The sequence below is a fragment of the Bufo gargarizans genome, chromosome 4 (genome assembly GCF_014858855.1).
Source record: "Bufo gargarizans isolate SCDJY-AF-19 chromosome 4, ASM1485885v1, whole genome shotgun sequence".
NCBI lineage: Eukaryota > Metazoa > Chordata > Amphibia > Anura > Bufonidae > Bufo > Bufo gargarizans.
In genome coordinates this window covers 393,548,779-393,565,775 of record NC_058083.1, presented here as the reverse complement: position 1 = coordinate 393,565,775, position 16,997 = coordinate 393,548,779, and the positions used below count along the sequence as shown (strand labels likewise).

The following is a 16,997-nucleotide window of genomic DNA, read 5'->3' as shown; positions in this document are numbered from 1 at the left end:
ATCTCCGTCTAGGAGCAGGACTTTTGTCTCCGCTTAAAAATCATCTTCTGAGCGGAAACATAACGGACCCCATTATAATCTATGGGGTCCTAAGGGCTCCGTTTGACTCAGTTTGGCGTCAGTTATGTGCCTTTTCCGTCCTTTCCGTTCTCCTGCTCCTAGACGGAGAAGGAGAACGGAAAGCCAGAACGGTGATGTGAACGAAGCCTAAAAGGTGAATTGCGTTATAAATTCTGTTATCACGGATCATAACGCAATTCTATGACAGAATGCATAATGGAATGCCTCTAGAGACATTCCGTTATTCATTCCGTCATAATAGAAGTCTATGGGCTGCATAACGGATCCTTACTCCGTTATGCAAGGGAATTCACCTTTTACCAGTAAATGAAGCGTGAATGAATTTCAAAATATGAAATTTGTTTATCTTAAATATGTCCACAATATTGTACAGTTTTTTATTATCGGTACACCAGATACTGTTCCGTGATATTTCATATTATATTGGGTATCTGTGGTAATAACCCGTACAATATAGTGAACATATTATTTGTGGCGATTGGTAAACAGTGTGAATAAAAATACAGTGGAAGGCGCAAGGTTTGCCTGTATGGAGCAGGGGAGAGCTGAGGGCTCTGGGGGAGTGGAGCTGAAGGCACTGGGGTGGGGGAGAGCAGAAGGCACTGGGGCAACGGAGCTGATGGCACTGGGGGATAGTGGAGCTGATGGCACTGGGGGGGGAGCTGATGCACTTGGGCTGATCGCACAGGGGGGAATGAAGGGTGTTGGGGACTGATGGTAGAAGATCCGATTTGTTTTCATAAAGGAAAACAGTCTATTAATTCATTTTTTTTTTTATTAGAATACTCGATTGATCTTAAAAAATAATCAATAGAATACTCGTTTACTAAAATAATTGTTTACTGCAGCCCTAAAAGGTACCTTTATTTAGAAATATAATTCTTGTCACAAAGTGATAAGAATGTGCATGTGTTCTTCCCAATTTCACCCTTTGCCACGCTGTTGCAGTAATGACAACATTTTCTTGGCTGCATATTTAAGAAAATATATGACATCACTCAAAATGACTCCATAGGCTCCCCCATTCTGCTGGCATTTCACGCTCCTGTCTTCTACTGCGCAGACTCCATAACAAGCGTTCGGCGTCTGTGCAATAGCATCAGTTCCTGCCTTAGTGTCCCAGCCTTGGGCTGAAAATACAAGCAGCCACTGAAGCAGGCTTTGTAAGTGCACGTAATTGTTTCTCTAGCCAGCTATGCTTCGAGGGCGGGACACTGGAAGCAGGAATTGATTCTACTGTGCAGACGCCGAACACTTGCTGTGGAATCTGCCCAGTAGAAGACAGAACAGAAGGGCACAATGCTGGCATGACGGGAGAGCCTATGGAGCAATTTTGAGTAATGTCATATCAAGGATCCAGAGCTGCAAAAACAATCCACGGGCCCTATTTACAGCAAGTCCCAAAAAAAAAAAAAGAAATTCACAAGAACAAGAATATGAATGAGCGTTAATGTAGACAACAGCTGCAGGGACAGAAATACACTTAGTAAACTAAAAATAATGCAAAGTAGCCAACTCCTTTAATAAATGCTCATGTTGAATGCATTTGGGCACGCAGATCATCAAGATCACTTGCTGGCAGCTCCCAGTGCAATTGCTGACCAATGCTGTCAGAGATATGCTCAATGGGAGACACGTGTGGAGATGCTGCAGGCCAAGGTAGAACTTTAGGCCACGTAGGCTGCTCACAGTAGAAACATGCAGCCTGGTGTTGTCCTGTTAAAAAAACAGTTCCTGGGACACTTTGGAGAAATAGCTGTACCATTGGCTCCTCTATAAAATCAATGTAAAGCCAAGCCTAGAGGGGTCCAAGTACATTATGCCACCTCACATTATAATCTTGGGAGTAGGACTGGTGTGACATTCTCTTGAGAAGGCCTCTTCCTGCTGTACCAATCTATCGGCTATCACTGTGTCCGAGACAGAAGCGGAACTCATGGCTGAAGTGTTTTAGGCTGAGCTGCAATACCACATACAACCTGTTGACAGCTCCTTTTGTTACACTGGATAACCCCTTTAAGACCTTCAGTAACTCTGCATTTGTCATGAGTCACAATGATTAGCACTAGGTAAAAGTCCAAATTACCAAGACAAGAGACACGATATCAACTGGTATATCTAATACGATGGGCTACAAAAAAGAAATGACACCATGCTTCACATAAGCATGCGTAGGAAGAATTTGCAGCCCACCACTTCCATACTAAGACCCCAATTTAATGCACACGAACACAAGCAGCGACATTTCAGCCCAAATCTTATTGCTTTTCTGGAGACCTTCAACAACCTTATTACGGTTAAATACTGAAGTATTCACATTATAGAAGCCTCTGCTACATGAAAAGGCTATAAACACCTTTGGGGCAATTTTTATGATAGAATTACTTGTTTTGGGTTAAAAATCATTATTTTTTCAACAAGTCTACATTAAATATTTTCAGCAGTTTTTGTCATATAGGGTTAAAGAGGACCTTTCACTAGTTTAAAAACTAAAAACTAACTATATCAGTGGGCAGAGCGCCTGCACTTACTAGTATGTCTGGGCGCCGCTCCGTTCGCCCGGTATAGGCTCCGGTGTCTGCAGCTCCCTCTGTTGTACTGGGCGGAGTTTTTGTATTAGGGCTGTCCCTTGCTGCAGCGCTGGCCAATCGTAGCGCACAGCTCATAGCCTGGGACTCCCAGGTATCTTCCTTTTAGATTCACACTGGATCCCTCATGTTGCTACTCTGAACACCTGACAGCTCATAAACACTCATTCAGGCCATATTCTTATCAGTCTGAGCTGTCAGGAACATGAGGGGTTCAGTGCGAGACTGAAAGGAAGAGGCTCTGCAAATAGACTGAAACTTAAAGGGAACCTGTCACCCAAAAATCGTCTATCAAGCTGTTTACAGTACCTTATAGTGCTGTGTCCTCGTTTCTCGATGCACTTTTTCTTCGTTTTGCCGCATGTCTGCTCATTCAGAAATCGTAGTTATATTCAGCTGCTGCCCCGTGCTGCAAGTCAGGCTTGAAGTCACGGGGGCAGCGGCCTCGGCGTCTTCCATGGCCCTCTCCCCGCCCCCTGCCTCTGTGACTGACACCCGAACATCCGAATCCGGGACCGCGCTCAACGGCCGCATGCGCAGTAAAGGGCGGCAGGAGCGCGGTCTCGGCTGCCGCGCGTACTACGCGCCGTCTTACTTTCGCCGCACTGCGCATGCGCCCGACATCCTGTATCAAACGCGCCCGCGCCCAGATGCCGGGCGCGGGCGCGTTTGATACAGGATGTCGGGCGCATGCGCAGTGCGGCGAAAGTAAGACGGCCCGTAGTACGCGCGGCAGCCGGGACCGCGCTCCTGCCGCCCTTTACTGCGCATGCGGCCGTTGAGCGCGGTCCCGGATTCGGATGTTCGGGTGTCAGTCACAGAGGCAGGGGGCGGGGAGAGGGCCATGGAAGACGCCGAGGCCGCTGCCCCCGTGACTTCAAGCCTGACTTGCAGCACGGGGCAGCAGCTGAATATAACTACGATTTCTGAATGAGCAGACATGCGGCAAAACGAAGAAAAAGTGCATCGAGAAACGAGGACACAGCACTATAAGGTACTGTAAACAGCTTGATAGACGATTTTTGGGTGACAGGTTCCCTTTAACCCTGTATGACAAAAAACGGCTGACATTTGTTTAATAAAGACTAATTAAAAATATATATTTTTAGGCCAAAATAAGTAAAATGCAACAATTAAAAATGCCCCTAAAGTGTTCACTGCAGTCAGATTGGCTGGGGTGGTCACATGGCACCCATCAACAAGATGTTAATCCCAAGATACCTGGGACCTGCAGAGGCATCCGCGGACCAGGTTTGTATGAACCCCAATGTAGAAGAGGTCTGTTAAAAAAGTTTTGCTTTGGATAACCCCAATAGCTGCATACTATCCATCTTCTACCAGTTTTTACTAATGATACACAAAAGAATGTCTGTCTTCTGGGTTTTAATACGTACGTTTTGTGCATCGTTCAGATCCAGCAGACTTGCTCCAGCCATGACAGCACTTTCCGCCACAGATGTTAACTCTGCAAGAAACACAGGCACCAAAATACAGTCAATAAGTGTGTAAATGGTTGCATCCAACATGAATATCTGTGAGGCAAGATTTACAATGTATCTTCCCCCATGTGTCTAGATTACTTTTAAAGGGCATCTGTCAGCAGATTTGTACCTATGACACTGGCTGGCCTATTGCATGTGCACTTGGCAGCTGAAGGCATTTGTGCTGGTTTCATTTATTTTACTCACTTATATGGCGCTGACATATTCCGCAGCGCTTTACAGACATTATCATCACGCTGTCCCTAAGGCTACTTTCACAGTTGCGGCAGGACGGATCCGACAGGCTGTTCACCATGTCGGATCCGTCCTGCGGCTATTTCGCCGTGCCGCCGGACCGCCGCTCCGTCCCCATTGACTATTCTAGTCCTAAGGTTCTATGAAGCAGGAGCTGATGGATGTGCTCCATGTCTCCTCACAAGCCTAGCTAGTGTAGTGTTCCACTCCAGGTGGATGGGAACACTGCAAAATAGTTTGTGTCATCCTATGTAATTTTGCACTATTTATTATATTTTCCTTTGTCAATGCTGTTAAATTACCATGTCAGGCTGGTTCAATGCACTACACATATCCACCTCTATGTCACTTTAACACCATTTATATAGGTCAGACACAGGACGTTAGAGAGATTAGGAGTGGAGAGGAGCCAGACTTGGCTCTGTCCTCCTGGGCCTACTCCAGGGAGTGAAGCTACTTCAAACTTTGTAGCCCAAGACTAGGACTTATTGATCCTTTACTGTAATACCCCTTCCAGGGACCCTTCCGGGGATCAAGAGCATAATTGCTGTATCTTGTGCAACCTTTTCAAAGAATGGAGCAGAGAGTTTGCCTGCCATGAGGGAGACCATCCTTGGTTTGCTGAATTACTAAAGCACTGAATATTGCTGAATTGCAGAATAGAACTTACAGAAGATCCAAACTATTATTGAAAGGCTGACTAACCAGAGGAAGATCAGGAACCAAGTACAAGTAAGATCACCATTCCTATATAGTTGAGCTGGAACCTACATACACCACCTCACTGAGCCTGCTAATTGGGATTTACAGCTTTACCATCTGTATTTACTCTTTCTGCTTCTTCTGTCAGCCCCTCCTTTTGATAGACCAAGCAAGGACTATGCAGGAACATGGCACTCTCAAACAGGAAGAGGGAGGAGCTGGCAGCAAAAACAGGAGGGGCAAAGGTGCGCACAACAGCTTGGGCCTGCCTTCAGTGCACTTCACTGCTCATTTGCATACGGATTAAAAGATCACTAAGTAAAAGCTATCATTATATTCAGATGGACTAGCTCTACAGGGCATGAGGCCTGGCTTACCAGTGAATTTCCTGGTGACAAACATCAAATAATGTTTATAAGACCATGTTCACACAGCAGGTACTTGCCGTAGGCAAATCTGCAGTGTAATTTACATAAAATCCTCGGCAGAAAATCAAGACTGAAATGTCAGATCTCTAATTGGGGTTTGCCAGTAGATCTACAAATGGACTTTTAATTTAAAGGACCTAAATCACAGTTTTTCTGTGCGGAATATGTTGCAATAATGAAGCAGGTTCATTATTCTGCCCAGATTTCTCCTACAACATGTGAAGGGGGTAGAAAATACGGCAAAATGTCAGCGGATCCTGTCTGGATTTACGCGCAGAACCCTGAACACACAGACTTACTATAGAGACAGCAAAAACCTCTCTCTCTAGATATATATATATATATATATATATATATATATATATATATATATATATATATATATATAGGGAGAGATCATATACCCTGATCACTAATTATGATACTGCACACTCTGATATATTTTGTATTCTGCTATAAAATAAACATATAACCATCAAAAACTTAAAAGGGGTTGTCTCACTAAAAATATTCTACAGTTTTCAAACCAGCACCTGGATGTAATTAAACATTTTGTATAGCCAGTGAGTTATTCAATAAAATGTATCTGCATAGCGCCATCTGTTTTTCTTATTTCTCTGTCCAGCTCAATGAGGAGGACGCACATGCTCAGTTTCATCATCTGCCTCCTGAGCTGTGATAGGGAGAGCATGGACACGCCCTCTGAGCTCCAGCAGAAAAGACACTCCTCAGCTGTCAGCTTGATATAAATCTATCAAAGCAATGAATGTGGAGATCTCTGGATCCATGTGAGGTACAAGGCTGGTTCTAGCTTTGTTAGAGATTGTCATGTACTATATGATGTCTGATTTTAACCCCTTTAATAATGGTGATGATGGTGGCTGATATAGGATTTACACTTTGGATGCAGACTCTCTCAGTGTGTACAGACATAAGACACATATGCTGTAGTAGCACATCTACAAAGAACTGTAGGGGTCATGGTGTGTTGAACGGGCCAGTCTAGTCACCTACTGCTCATGGTACATGCAGCAGAGGATCTACCACAAAACTGCGGTGTGACCATATGAAAAATCTGTCACTAGAGAGTGGCACACTTTTTCCTGGAGAACTGCAAGGAACTTGGTTTGTCATATGTGACTTTATGTAGAAACAGCGACACCACGTGGCATTCTTAGCTTATGGCTGAATTGCACTGCGAGCTGCTAACGTGCTTGGAAATAAATGAAGAAAAGCATGCAATGTCACACTGGCTGCAGTATTACCCCAGCCTAAATCATAGAGCTACAGCCAAAGACCTCTGGAGTAGCCCGTGTACAGGAAAAGACCTGCCTCTGAAGGAGCTAAGAGACCTGTCCTTCATTGCTGATTACTCTGGGCCAAACTGACACTATGCCGAAAGAATGGGGTTAGTGATTTACAAAAAGCACACAATGTATAGAAAGAACCTATAAAGATTGGTTTACATAAAGATATTGCCTAAACTGGACAACCCTTTCTATGGAAGAAGCTGCACGTCACACATTTCCCCTGCAGCCCTCATTGAATGCTCTCCTCAAGTGGTCTAATGGCCCTAGGGGGCACTGGCTAGGGTTAAAGGGGTTCTCCAGGCTTTTAATATTGATGATGCTTCTATGTCTATGGCAAGCAGGAAGAGAGAAGGCAGACGGCACGTGCACACTGCACTCGCTGTGTTCTTATACAGCTGATCGGCGGGGATGCCAGGTGTCAGACCCCCGCCGATCTGATACTGATGACCTATCCTGAGGATAGGTGTGTTCTGGGTGTGCCTGGGTGGCACTGGCTAGGTTTAATGAGCTCCTGGGTGGCACTGGCTAGGTTTATTAGGCCCCTGGGTGGCACTGGCTAGGTTTAATAAGCCCCTGGATGGCACTGGCTAGGGCTAATAAGCCCCTAGGTGGCACTGACTAGGGTTAATAAGCTCCTGGGTGGCACTGGCTAAGGTTAATAAGCCCCTGGGTGGCACTGGCTAGGGTTATAAGCTCGTGGGGGGCACTGGCTAGGGTTAATAAGCCCCTGGGTGGCACTGGCTAGGGTGAATGCACAGTGGGCAGTTATAGCCAAGTGATAAAGTACGGTCTCATGCACAATATATTGGACTGTGGCACAATTCAATATAGTGCGTCTGACTTCTCTATACTTTCTCACTTGGCTATAACTGCTTGCTGTGCAACCCCAGGCAGGCACCCTGCCCAACATCCACTAGTGCCTACTGCCCATCTGTTACAAGTGACTGGCACTGTAGTGAAGGTGGTGCCGCGTCCCCCTCCACAGTAGTCGGTGAATGGTCAGTTTTGGCGGGCTGCAAAACCAATCAGCTGTCAGCAGCCGCCTTCTATCTAACAACAAAGCCCTCTGGGCAGAATGAATCTTTGTCAAGTAAAAATGTCCTCCTCATAAAAATTGTAATTTGTCACACAACTGGGGGGACATAGTAAGGGGCCCTACGAGATTTGTGTGCGCCCCATTATGCAGATCACAGATCTAAGAGGAAAAAAAGGATTAGACATTTTGTATCTCAACACGTCTATTCCTTTGTTCTCAGAACCGTGTCCGGCAGTGGCCTTCTCCGCTCTCACCGCTGCCTGGCCGGTCAGCCACGCATGCACGTGTTCTCAACCTGTGATCAGTTCCATTCACCTTGCAGAAATCCACGTGCCTGTCGCCCCATTCAAATGAATGGAACTGATTTTCGGTCGAGGAAATGTCTGCAACATAATCCGCAGTGTGTGAAGGCGCTCTAGGAAAACAAGGACCTCACACCCCTGATTTCACAATTACAAGCCTGCGTCGGGCGCGGCAGCCCCGTCTCCGGTATTATTCTTAGGCCGTTTTATTTCTGTATGTGACAAACTAAGACTTGCAACATGAACCTATACAGGACATTTTTAAGCAATTCCTTCTGGCCACTTTTCAGCACATACAGATTTGGAACGTGCTAATATCTACATTCGCTGGAGAGCTTGCCAAAACGGTGCCAATCCCTGTGTAAACACGTTCCCCCCAGGTTCATTAAGTATCTGAGGCAATGCTATGTGCTATTATAGGTGCATTCCAGGAGACAGACCGACACGCTGCAGCTGCACCGACGGGAGAAATAAGGGGTCAGGTAACCCTATATCACTGGCTTTATTATTAGGCTGACGCTATTAATCCACACATACCAGGCTGAAGCAGCAATCCGATGCCTGCAAATGTGGTTTAACATTTCGATCTGTTCGGTTTCAGATGGTTCTGAACAATCTGCCGCAAGACGGGATAATGACCGATGTGACAAGGCAACGAGCAGACGTCTGCACAGTCCGTGCCTCGGCTTATCCATGTTCTTCGGAAAAAGAAATGTGGCCATGAACTATTATAGTTACCTCGTCATCACATATAATACTGACATGTCTTTTTTTTCAGTTTCTATTTTGTAGACATGTATTTCTTCCTTTGCTCAAGACAAGAGAACTTCACCTCCACCGAAGGCTGTTGACACTTTGGGGACATTTTTTCTATTATCGCACTGTACTCATTTTAGGCTAATAATAAATTTTTTTTTAACTGGTGTTTATTAAACATTTTCAGCATCTTTCCCTGTACAGCCGTCCATTTGCTTTCTCTTTACACTGAATCCTGTCAGAGGACTGCTCTGATGGGTCAATCTTTAGCTATTTAATTTGGTCAATTAGTTGCGCCACAATCTGCGACATCCCCTTCCCTGCCCACAATTTTAGACCTGATGTGGGAGGGGACGGGCCGGCAGGCTCATCTCATTTACCATTTTCTACTCCTGTTTTAGGCTACTTTCACACTTGCGTTCAGAGCGGATCCGTCTGAGACGGATCCGCTCATATAATGCAGACGGTGGCTCCGTTCAGAACGGATCCGTCTGCATTATATTGTAAAAAAAATTCTAAGTGTGAAAGTAGCCTGAACGGATCCGTCCAGACTTTACATTGAAAGTCAATGGGGGACGGATCAGTTTGAAGATTGAGCCACAGTGTGTCATCTTCAAACGGATCCGTCCCCATTGACTTACATTGTAAGTCTGGACGGATCCGCTTGCCTCCGCACGGCCAGGCGGACACCCGAACGCTGCAAGCAGCGTTCAGGTGTCCGCCTGCTGAGCGGAGCGGAGGCCAAACGCTACCAGACTGATGCATTCTGAGCGGATCCGCGTCCACTCAGAATGCATCAGGGCTGGACGGCTGCGTTCGGGTCCGCTCCTGAGCCCCTTCAAACGGAGCTCACAAGCGGACACCCGAACGCTAGTGTGAAAGTAGCCTTAGGTGTAGAAAATGGTCTAAAACAGCTAGGAGCGGCGGTGGATCTGCAGATGTTATGTAGAGGCCGGCATCTCTTCATAACTCCGGCGGATCCACCACCAGCTGTAGGGCTTTATTAAGACCAGCGTCTAAAACGCCAGTCTGAATAAATGTGCCCCTCAGTACCCCTTTGCAGACTTGGATCAGTGTCCACAGACTTAGAATTTCATCAAATAATATACAAACCTGGAGAACACGTACAGGAGGAGTGTATCAGCTTACTTTATGAAAAATGTTTAGAATCTCTCTGACTACTTAGTTAGAAGATGTCTGAGTTAGGCACCATGCACGCCAACCATATTTTTGGTCGGTATCCAATCCGCACCTTTTGAGGTTCAGACCCGTTAATTTCAATGGGGCCACAAAAGATGCAGACCTCAGACCGTGAGAAGTCCACATCCGTGTGTCTGTTCCACCTCCCCACAAATAACATTGAACGTGACAGGAATAGGCATTTCTAACCTAGGGCGGGACATGAGAAAGGTGAAAATGCTGGGTGCAGACGGCCGGTATGATTTGCAGATAAAGTCGTGCGCATGAGGACTTATACACGTATGGTAAATGCAGTATATACAAGATTTCAGGACTGTTAACTTGACACTCGTAACACATTAAATAAAAAATTGCAGCAAACTTTAACCTGACATTTGATGGCTTTATTGTGCTAAGTGTCAAGTTAAAGATTGCTGCATTTGTAATTTATTAAAAGTAGCTTTCAGATAAACAGTAAATTCTAAAAAAAGAGGTCAAAATTGGTATAGAGTATATAATGGGAAAGAGGAAATCAATACAGAGGAATTTTTGGATAACTGATTTGTTAAAATATTACCCAAGCCCCTGACCCAGTGCCTGCCCTGAACTCCAACCTCCCTCCAACTGCTTCACATTATCACAGAATTCCTCTATTTTTAAGAGATCAATAGGGATGTCCAGGGAAATGGCTTTTTCGTAAGGCTTCCTTTACATATGCGTTACAGCTCTCCGCCAGGCTCTTCTGGCAGACAACAGCCTGCCGAAGCGCTCTGGTTCTGGCATAGCCAGATGTTACCATGTGCCCGCCAGCTCCATTTACTATAAGGCCTAATGCACACAACCGTAGGAGTCCCGTTGCCGTATTGCAGACCACATATGCAAATCCGCAATAAACGGGCACCATTCCGTGTGCATTCCGCATCATGGATGCGACCCATTAACTTGAATGGGTCCACAAATCCGGAGATGCAGAATGGTGTGGAAAGGAAGCACGTAACGTAACCCTACGGAAGCACTACAGAGTGCTTCCGTGGGGTATCGTCCTGTACTTCCATTCCGCATAAAGATAGAACGTGTCCTATCTTTTTACGGAACATGCGGATAGCGGACCCATTAAAGTGAATGCCCCACAGTCGGTGTTTGTGCACTACGGCTCGCAATTTGCGGGCCGCAGCACGGCCACGAGGCGCACACATTTGTGTGCAGGAGGCCTAATGGGATCCGGTGGAGATCCGTCTGCTAGCTGGCCCCGCATCAGCTGTAATGTATTGTACTGACATAATGCCGTCAGTACAATTCATTACAGCCAATGTCAGACAGGAACACACAGAATTATAAATCGACTCATGAGGTCCTGTTATAGGAGCCCAGGAAATCACACTCTCAAATACAGTGTGCTTCCCGCAGACATCTCGCACACATCAGTGAATCACGCACAGCACACATAGCCATTGATATTATTGTGTTTATTAATACAGATCGAGGCAAAAAATGGACATATTTACTTTATAGATGAAACACTGACCGGCTTGTTATGGACGTGTGAGTGAGGCCTAAATTACATTAAAAATGATCTTCAATAGACTGGTCCTCTCAAAAGGGAATGAGCAGTTGGTCCGTACATGATGGAGAGGGGTTTGGAGAGATTTCACTGTATCTAAAATCACAAATGGGGCACAACGAACGTGCTGAAATCATTTACAGTAAACCTGATTATTATGGGGTTAAATACATGTCACTTTTTTGGGGGGGTTCTCAAGCTGTGCGTTTGTAACTTTTTTGGGGGGAAAAAAGTCGAAAGCGCCTCTTTTTACGCCACCATCGCCATTTTTCCAAAAGGGTGCGTGGTAACGGTGGGAGATACATTTATATTCATTTACATCAGTTTTCAGGCACAAATGAAGCCAGCAATTTCTGTGTAGGCGCACGGACTGCTGGAAGATGCGCTTCATTTATGATGAGGCTTGCCCCTTGTCTTAAATTAGGCGAACTCATCGGCAGTGCTGGGGCTATCAAGACTGGCGCAGAAAGGGCTGTTCTCTATAAATCTCCTCTGCATATTTTATAACTGGAGAAAAATAGCGGCACGTAGCTGTATCTTGCAATACTGTGGCTGTCATCTCCATCCATCATGTACCATCAGCAGAGGTCCTCACATAAGGAAACACTCTATGCCCATGTCTGCTTGGATGACATTATCAACCCCCCCCCCCAAAAAAAACTGCAATCATTTAGTGCTTTAAACTTCCTCCATAACAGACCTCATTCCTGAGCACCAAATGTGTGAAGATCCGCAGCAGGAATGTGGAAACCATTATGTAACCGCTCCCAGTATCAACATTGGACCACTGAGAGTGGTTCATTCAATGATTCATTTTCAAGGCTTCCGTCACACATGAACTGGGGGAAAAAAGCCATGAATTTCATGGTTTTTTTCAAATCATTTTTGGGTGGTCTTTTTTTTCTTTTTTATATACACTTTTTATACATTTTTCAACCATTCTTTTCATTAGTTTTTCTACTTCTATACAGAAAACTATAGGAAACTGAAGAAAAAAAAAAAAGGTCACAACTAAAATATGCTGCGTACTGTAATAAAACAAAGCAGACCTGAAAGATGCAAAGGTGCAGAAAAAAAACACCACGAACGAAAAAATATATATAAGTGTTTGCAGTATGTTTTATACTTCCCTGTTGGCTTTTAGGTAACATCTGGCAACAGATAGAACAGAAGAATGCAAAGAAAAAGGGGGGAATTCATCATGAAGGGAATTTTTTAAGTCAGTTTTGCAGAAGTCTGTGTTGCCATAATTTCGGCCAAATGTATCAAATGTAGCACAATGCTTGAGAAGTTTGGCACATCTTTAAGTGTAGCACATTTGTCTTGAGATGTTACTACCCCATCGATTTTTTTGAGGCAATTTTTGAGACTTTTAATAAAAGTTTAAACTGCTAATCTGGCTTTAATCAGTTTGAAAGGCTAACCACGTCTACTTTCCCACTGACTTTTCAAAACTGGAGTGAGTAGTGTCAAAATCTTAAAATGTTGTGCAAAAAAGCCCCAAAAGTCACAAAGTCCTATTCTGCAACTTTCTGAAGCCTGAATTCCGAAGCGCAAGGCTTCCCCCCACAAGTTAGTGTGAACAGCGCCTTAGCTAAACCGCTATAATGCAGTGGGACAATCTTTCCACAAGGCAAATCACCAGACACTGAGCCAACAAGGACTGCTAGATCTCAGGTCCAAGGCCTGCAGAATTGTGAATACATCTCTGGGTCATTTTACTTACTATAAGGCTCCATTCAGACGTCCGTATGAATGGTCCGATACCGTTCCTCAATTATGCGGAACAGGTGCAGACCCATTTATTTTCAATGGGGCCAGAAAAGTGTGCTGTCCGCATCCGCACTTCCATTGCGCGGCCCCGAACTTCCGGTCCGCGGCTCTCCAAAAAAAATAGAACATGTCCTATTCTTGTCCGCAATAGCGGACAAGAATAGGCATTTTCTATTATAGTGCTGGCCATGTGCACATGGCCGGTGTCAGTGTTTTGCAGATCCGCAATTTGCAGATCCGCAAAACACTTATGGTTGTGTGAATGGACCCTTAGACTTTTACATTTTACTGCTTAAAGCCACAGTGGGAATCGAACAATCTCCTATTACTCCTCAAAGCAAAAACATAACACATATTGGCGCTGTTATGGGATCTGTGGATGGCGCTGTTATGGGGGGGGGGGGATATGTGGATGACACATATAGCATAAGATGCTATGTAGTGTCATCCATAGATCCCCCCCATAGCATGGTCATCCACAGATCCCTCCAAAACAGTGTCATCCACAGGTCCCCCTCCCCATAACAGTGTCATCCAAAGATCCCCCTCCCCATAACAGTGTCATCCAAAGATCCCCCTCCCCATAACAGTGTCATCCAAAGATCCCCCTCCCCATAACAGTGTCATCCAAAGATCCCCCTCCCCATAACAGTGCACTCCACAGATCCCCTCCATAACATTCCATCCACAGATCCCCCTCCCCATAACAGCGCCATCCACAGATCCCCCATAACAGCGCCATCCACAGATCCTTCATAACAGCGTCATTCACAGATCCCCACTGTGACGAATACCACACCTCGTGCCCGCTTGACGTCAACTACGTCAAGCTCACGAGACACGGTATTGTCCCTGGTTACCAAAAACATGAGAAACCAACCCACGGTAGCTTATAACTAGGTCAAAACATGGACGTAGGGATTCGTGATCAAGATACAAGATAGCACAAGATTAAATAATATATTTAATCGCCGTAAGGGCACACTAGATTTAACACAATACACACAGAGAATATATACAGTGGTCGGAGGTTACAGATTATATGGGTACAACAGGGTTAAGCAGTGTAAAAGTCCGTTTTGGTTAGATGTTCTTTGCTGGAGTCCACATGAAGGGCCGTAATCTCAGCTAGTTCCTGGGTCCCTCTAAACACATCACACGATGAGACCCTTCTTCAAAGGAAGGCCCGCCCACTTGCTGGAACAAGCCTTTTAACCTGTAGCCGGCCTCTCCCCTCTAACCTCAGGGAGGGGTCCATCCCCCTCTTCTGGGCTGGCAGCAAATGACCCACAAAACCCTTTACGGTTCATAGCGCCAGACCAGAGGGTCACAGGGAGATGGTTCTGGGACCAACGGACCTGCCTGGGTTCCGGCTACAAGTTAAGTCCAAACCTGGTACCGTTATTTAGTTTCTGTGGGGAGATATGGATATCTCCACTCCCGGGCACCCTAGTCTAAAGCCAGGATTACGTGGATGTTTTGCTTTGCCCCAGGATCGCAAAAATATAACCGAATTATGCCTGGGATGGATGGACAATTCAAAATCCCTTATAACTCGCCGGTCCCAATATGTCTGCTAATCTGATTGAACTGAGGAAGGGTTGGGACCCCATACTGAGAGATCCTGCCTGTTACCTTGGCCTGGCTCCTAGCTGCTGCAAGAGGTGTGACCTTCTCCACCTGGGGCCTCCTTGAAGCCTGGACCCCTGGTGATTTTTTTTCCTTGCCAGCTGACACTCCCACCCCCCAGATGGCTTGGGGGTGGGAACTTATTTTGCATGTACACTGATGAACATGCCAAGAGGTGAATCAAATGACAGGACTGGGGGCTTTGAAGCAGGGCCCTCCTGTGGAGTTCACTACCTCTGCTATCTGTCAGCAAATGGGGGTGTGAGGACATGGCTGACAGTAAATATTCATCCATATTCCTCACACCCCCTATAATAGCGCCATCCACAGATCCCCCATAACAGTGTCATCCACAGATCCCCCATAACAGTGCGTCAGCCACAATTTGTTTTAATATGGCCTTAGAACATAATTGAACATAACTCCATGCAGATGTTGCCCTTGGTCGGATTCAAACCTAGGAACCCAGCGCTGCAAGGCACCAGTGCTAACCACTGAGCCACCGTGCTGCCCGCATCAGCCCTTTATTATTAACCCCGATCGGACGCCAGATCAGAATAAAATCACTCCCCTGTCTTCTTCGGCCCGCGCTGCACTGTCACCTGACAGCGTGCAGTGTCAAGCCATAATGCGCGCACTACGTCCTGATGCTGTACGGGGTCTGGACAGTGCAGCACCGGCTCTATCAAAGAAGACCAAGCTGGGTGAGAGCCGGAAGCGCTTGCTGCGCTTCTTCCCCACTTCCGGCACCTAATGTATACTAGTGAGCACTTCCATAATGGAAGCGCTCACTAGTATTCACTTTATAAGACGCACGGCCAGTGCGTCTTATAAAGCAAAAAATACAGTATCTCTCTTTATTTAGAGAATAGGATGCTGAAAAATATTTAAAATTTTGCTTAAAATTTTGCTTGTAGACCTTTATTATATCCATGCAGTAGCCTCTCTCTGAGGAAAGTGTATGGCTCATTTTAGTCTTGTAAAAAGCAAACATAGTAAAGCTGAATAGGACTAAACATGATGTCAGTCACGTAACCCCCACGTGTGTCATGTGATCTGGCTTTCAGTTAACGGGGTTCTCCAGGAATTAAGAAAATGAAAATATTACTTTATTATAAATATATTCCAAAATACCTTTCACTAGTTATTATGGCTCGATTAGTCTCTTAAGCAATTATTAGCAGAAGTAAAATGGCCGCTGTCCTATTAGTGCACACACAACCTGCCCTAATCACACAGCAGCACAAGTTACAGAACACTTAGCTAAAAAGCTGGCTCATCCTACTCCTCCTCTCTGATCCGCTTGCAAAGGCTACTTTCACACTAGCGTTCGGGGCTCCTCTTGCGAGTTCCGTTTGAAGGCTCTCACAAGCGGCCCGAACGCATCCGTACTGCCCCAATGCATTCTGAGTGGATGCGGATCCGCTCAGAATGCATCAGTCTGGCACCGTTTGTCCTCCTCTCCGCTCAGCAGGCGGACACCCGAACGCTGCTTGCAGCGTTCGGGTGTCCGCCTGGCCGTGCAGAGGCAAACGGATCCGTCCAGACTTAGAATGTAAGTCAATGGGGACGGATCCGTTTGAAGTTGACACAATATGGCTCAATTTCAAACGGATCCGTCCCCCATTGACTTTCAATGTAAAGTCTGGACGGATCCGTCTGAGCAACTTTCACACTTACAATTTTTTCTAAACTATAATGCAGACGGATCCGTTCTGAACAGATCCCATCGTCTGCTTTATAGGAGCGGATCCGTCTGTGCAGACACCAGACGGATCCGCTCTGAACGCAAGTGTGAAAGTAGCCTTAATATGATCTTCAGCTTAATCTCTGTAGGAATAGAGTTCATGGGAGACATAAAGTACAGAGATGAGGAGGGGATGTGGCTGTGAGATGCAGCACTTGTATGCAGTCTC

At 45.7% G+C, this 16,997-nt stretch overlaps 1 protein-coding gene across 2 annotated transcripts in view; it reads right to left on the bottom strand.

The window, feature by feature from the left end:
• The window catches only part of LTBP1 (latent transforming growth factor beta binding protein 1), a 365,237-nt gene that overhangs the window by 333,837 nt on the left and 14,403 nt on the right, over window positions 1-16,997 (bottom strand). For both annotated transcript variants that reach the window (XM_044292462.1, XM_044292464.1), the window contains exon 2: window positions 4,064-4,134. In XM_044292462.1, coding sequence (XP_044148397.1) covers window positions 4,064-4,134 — 71 coding nt within the window. The remainder of the gene's footprint in view (window positions 1-4,063; window positions 4,135-16,997) is intronic.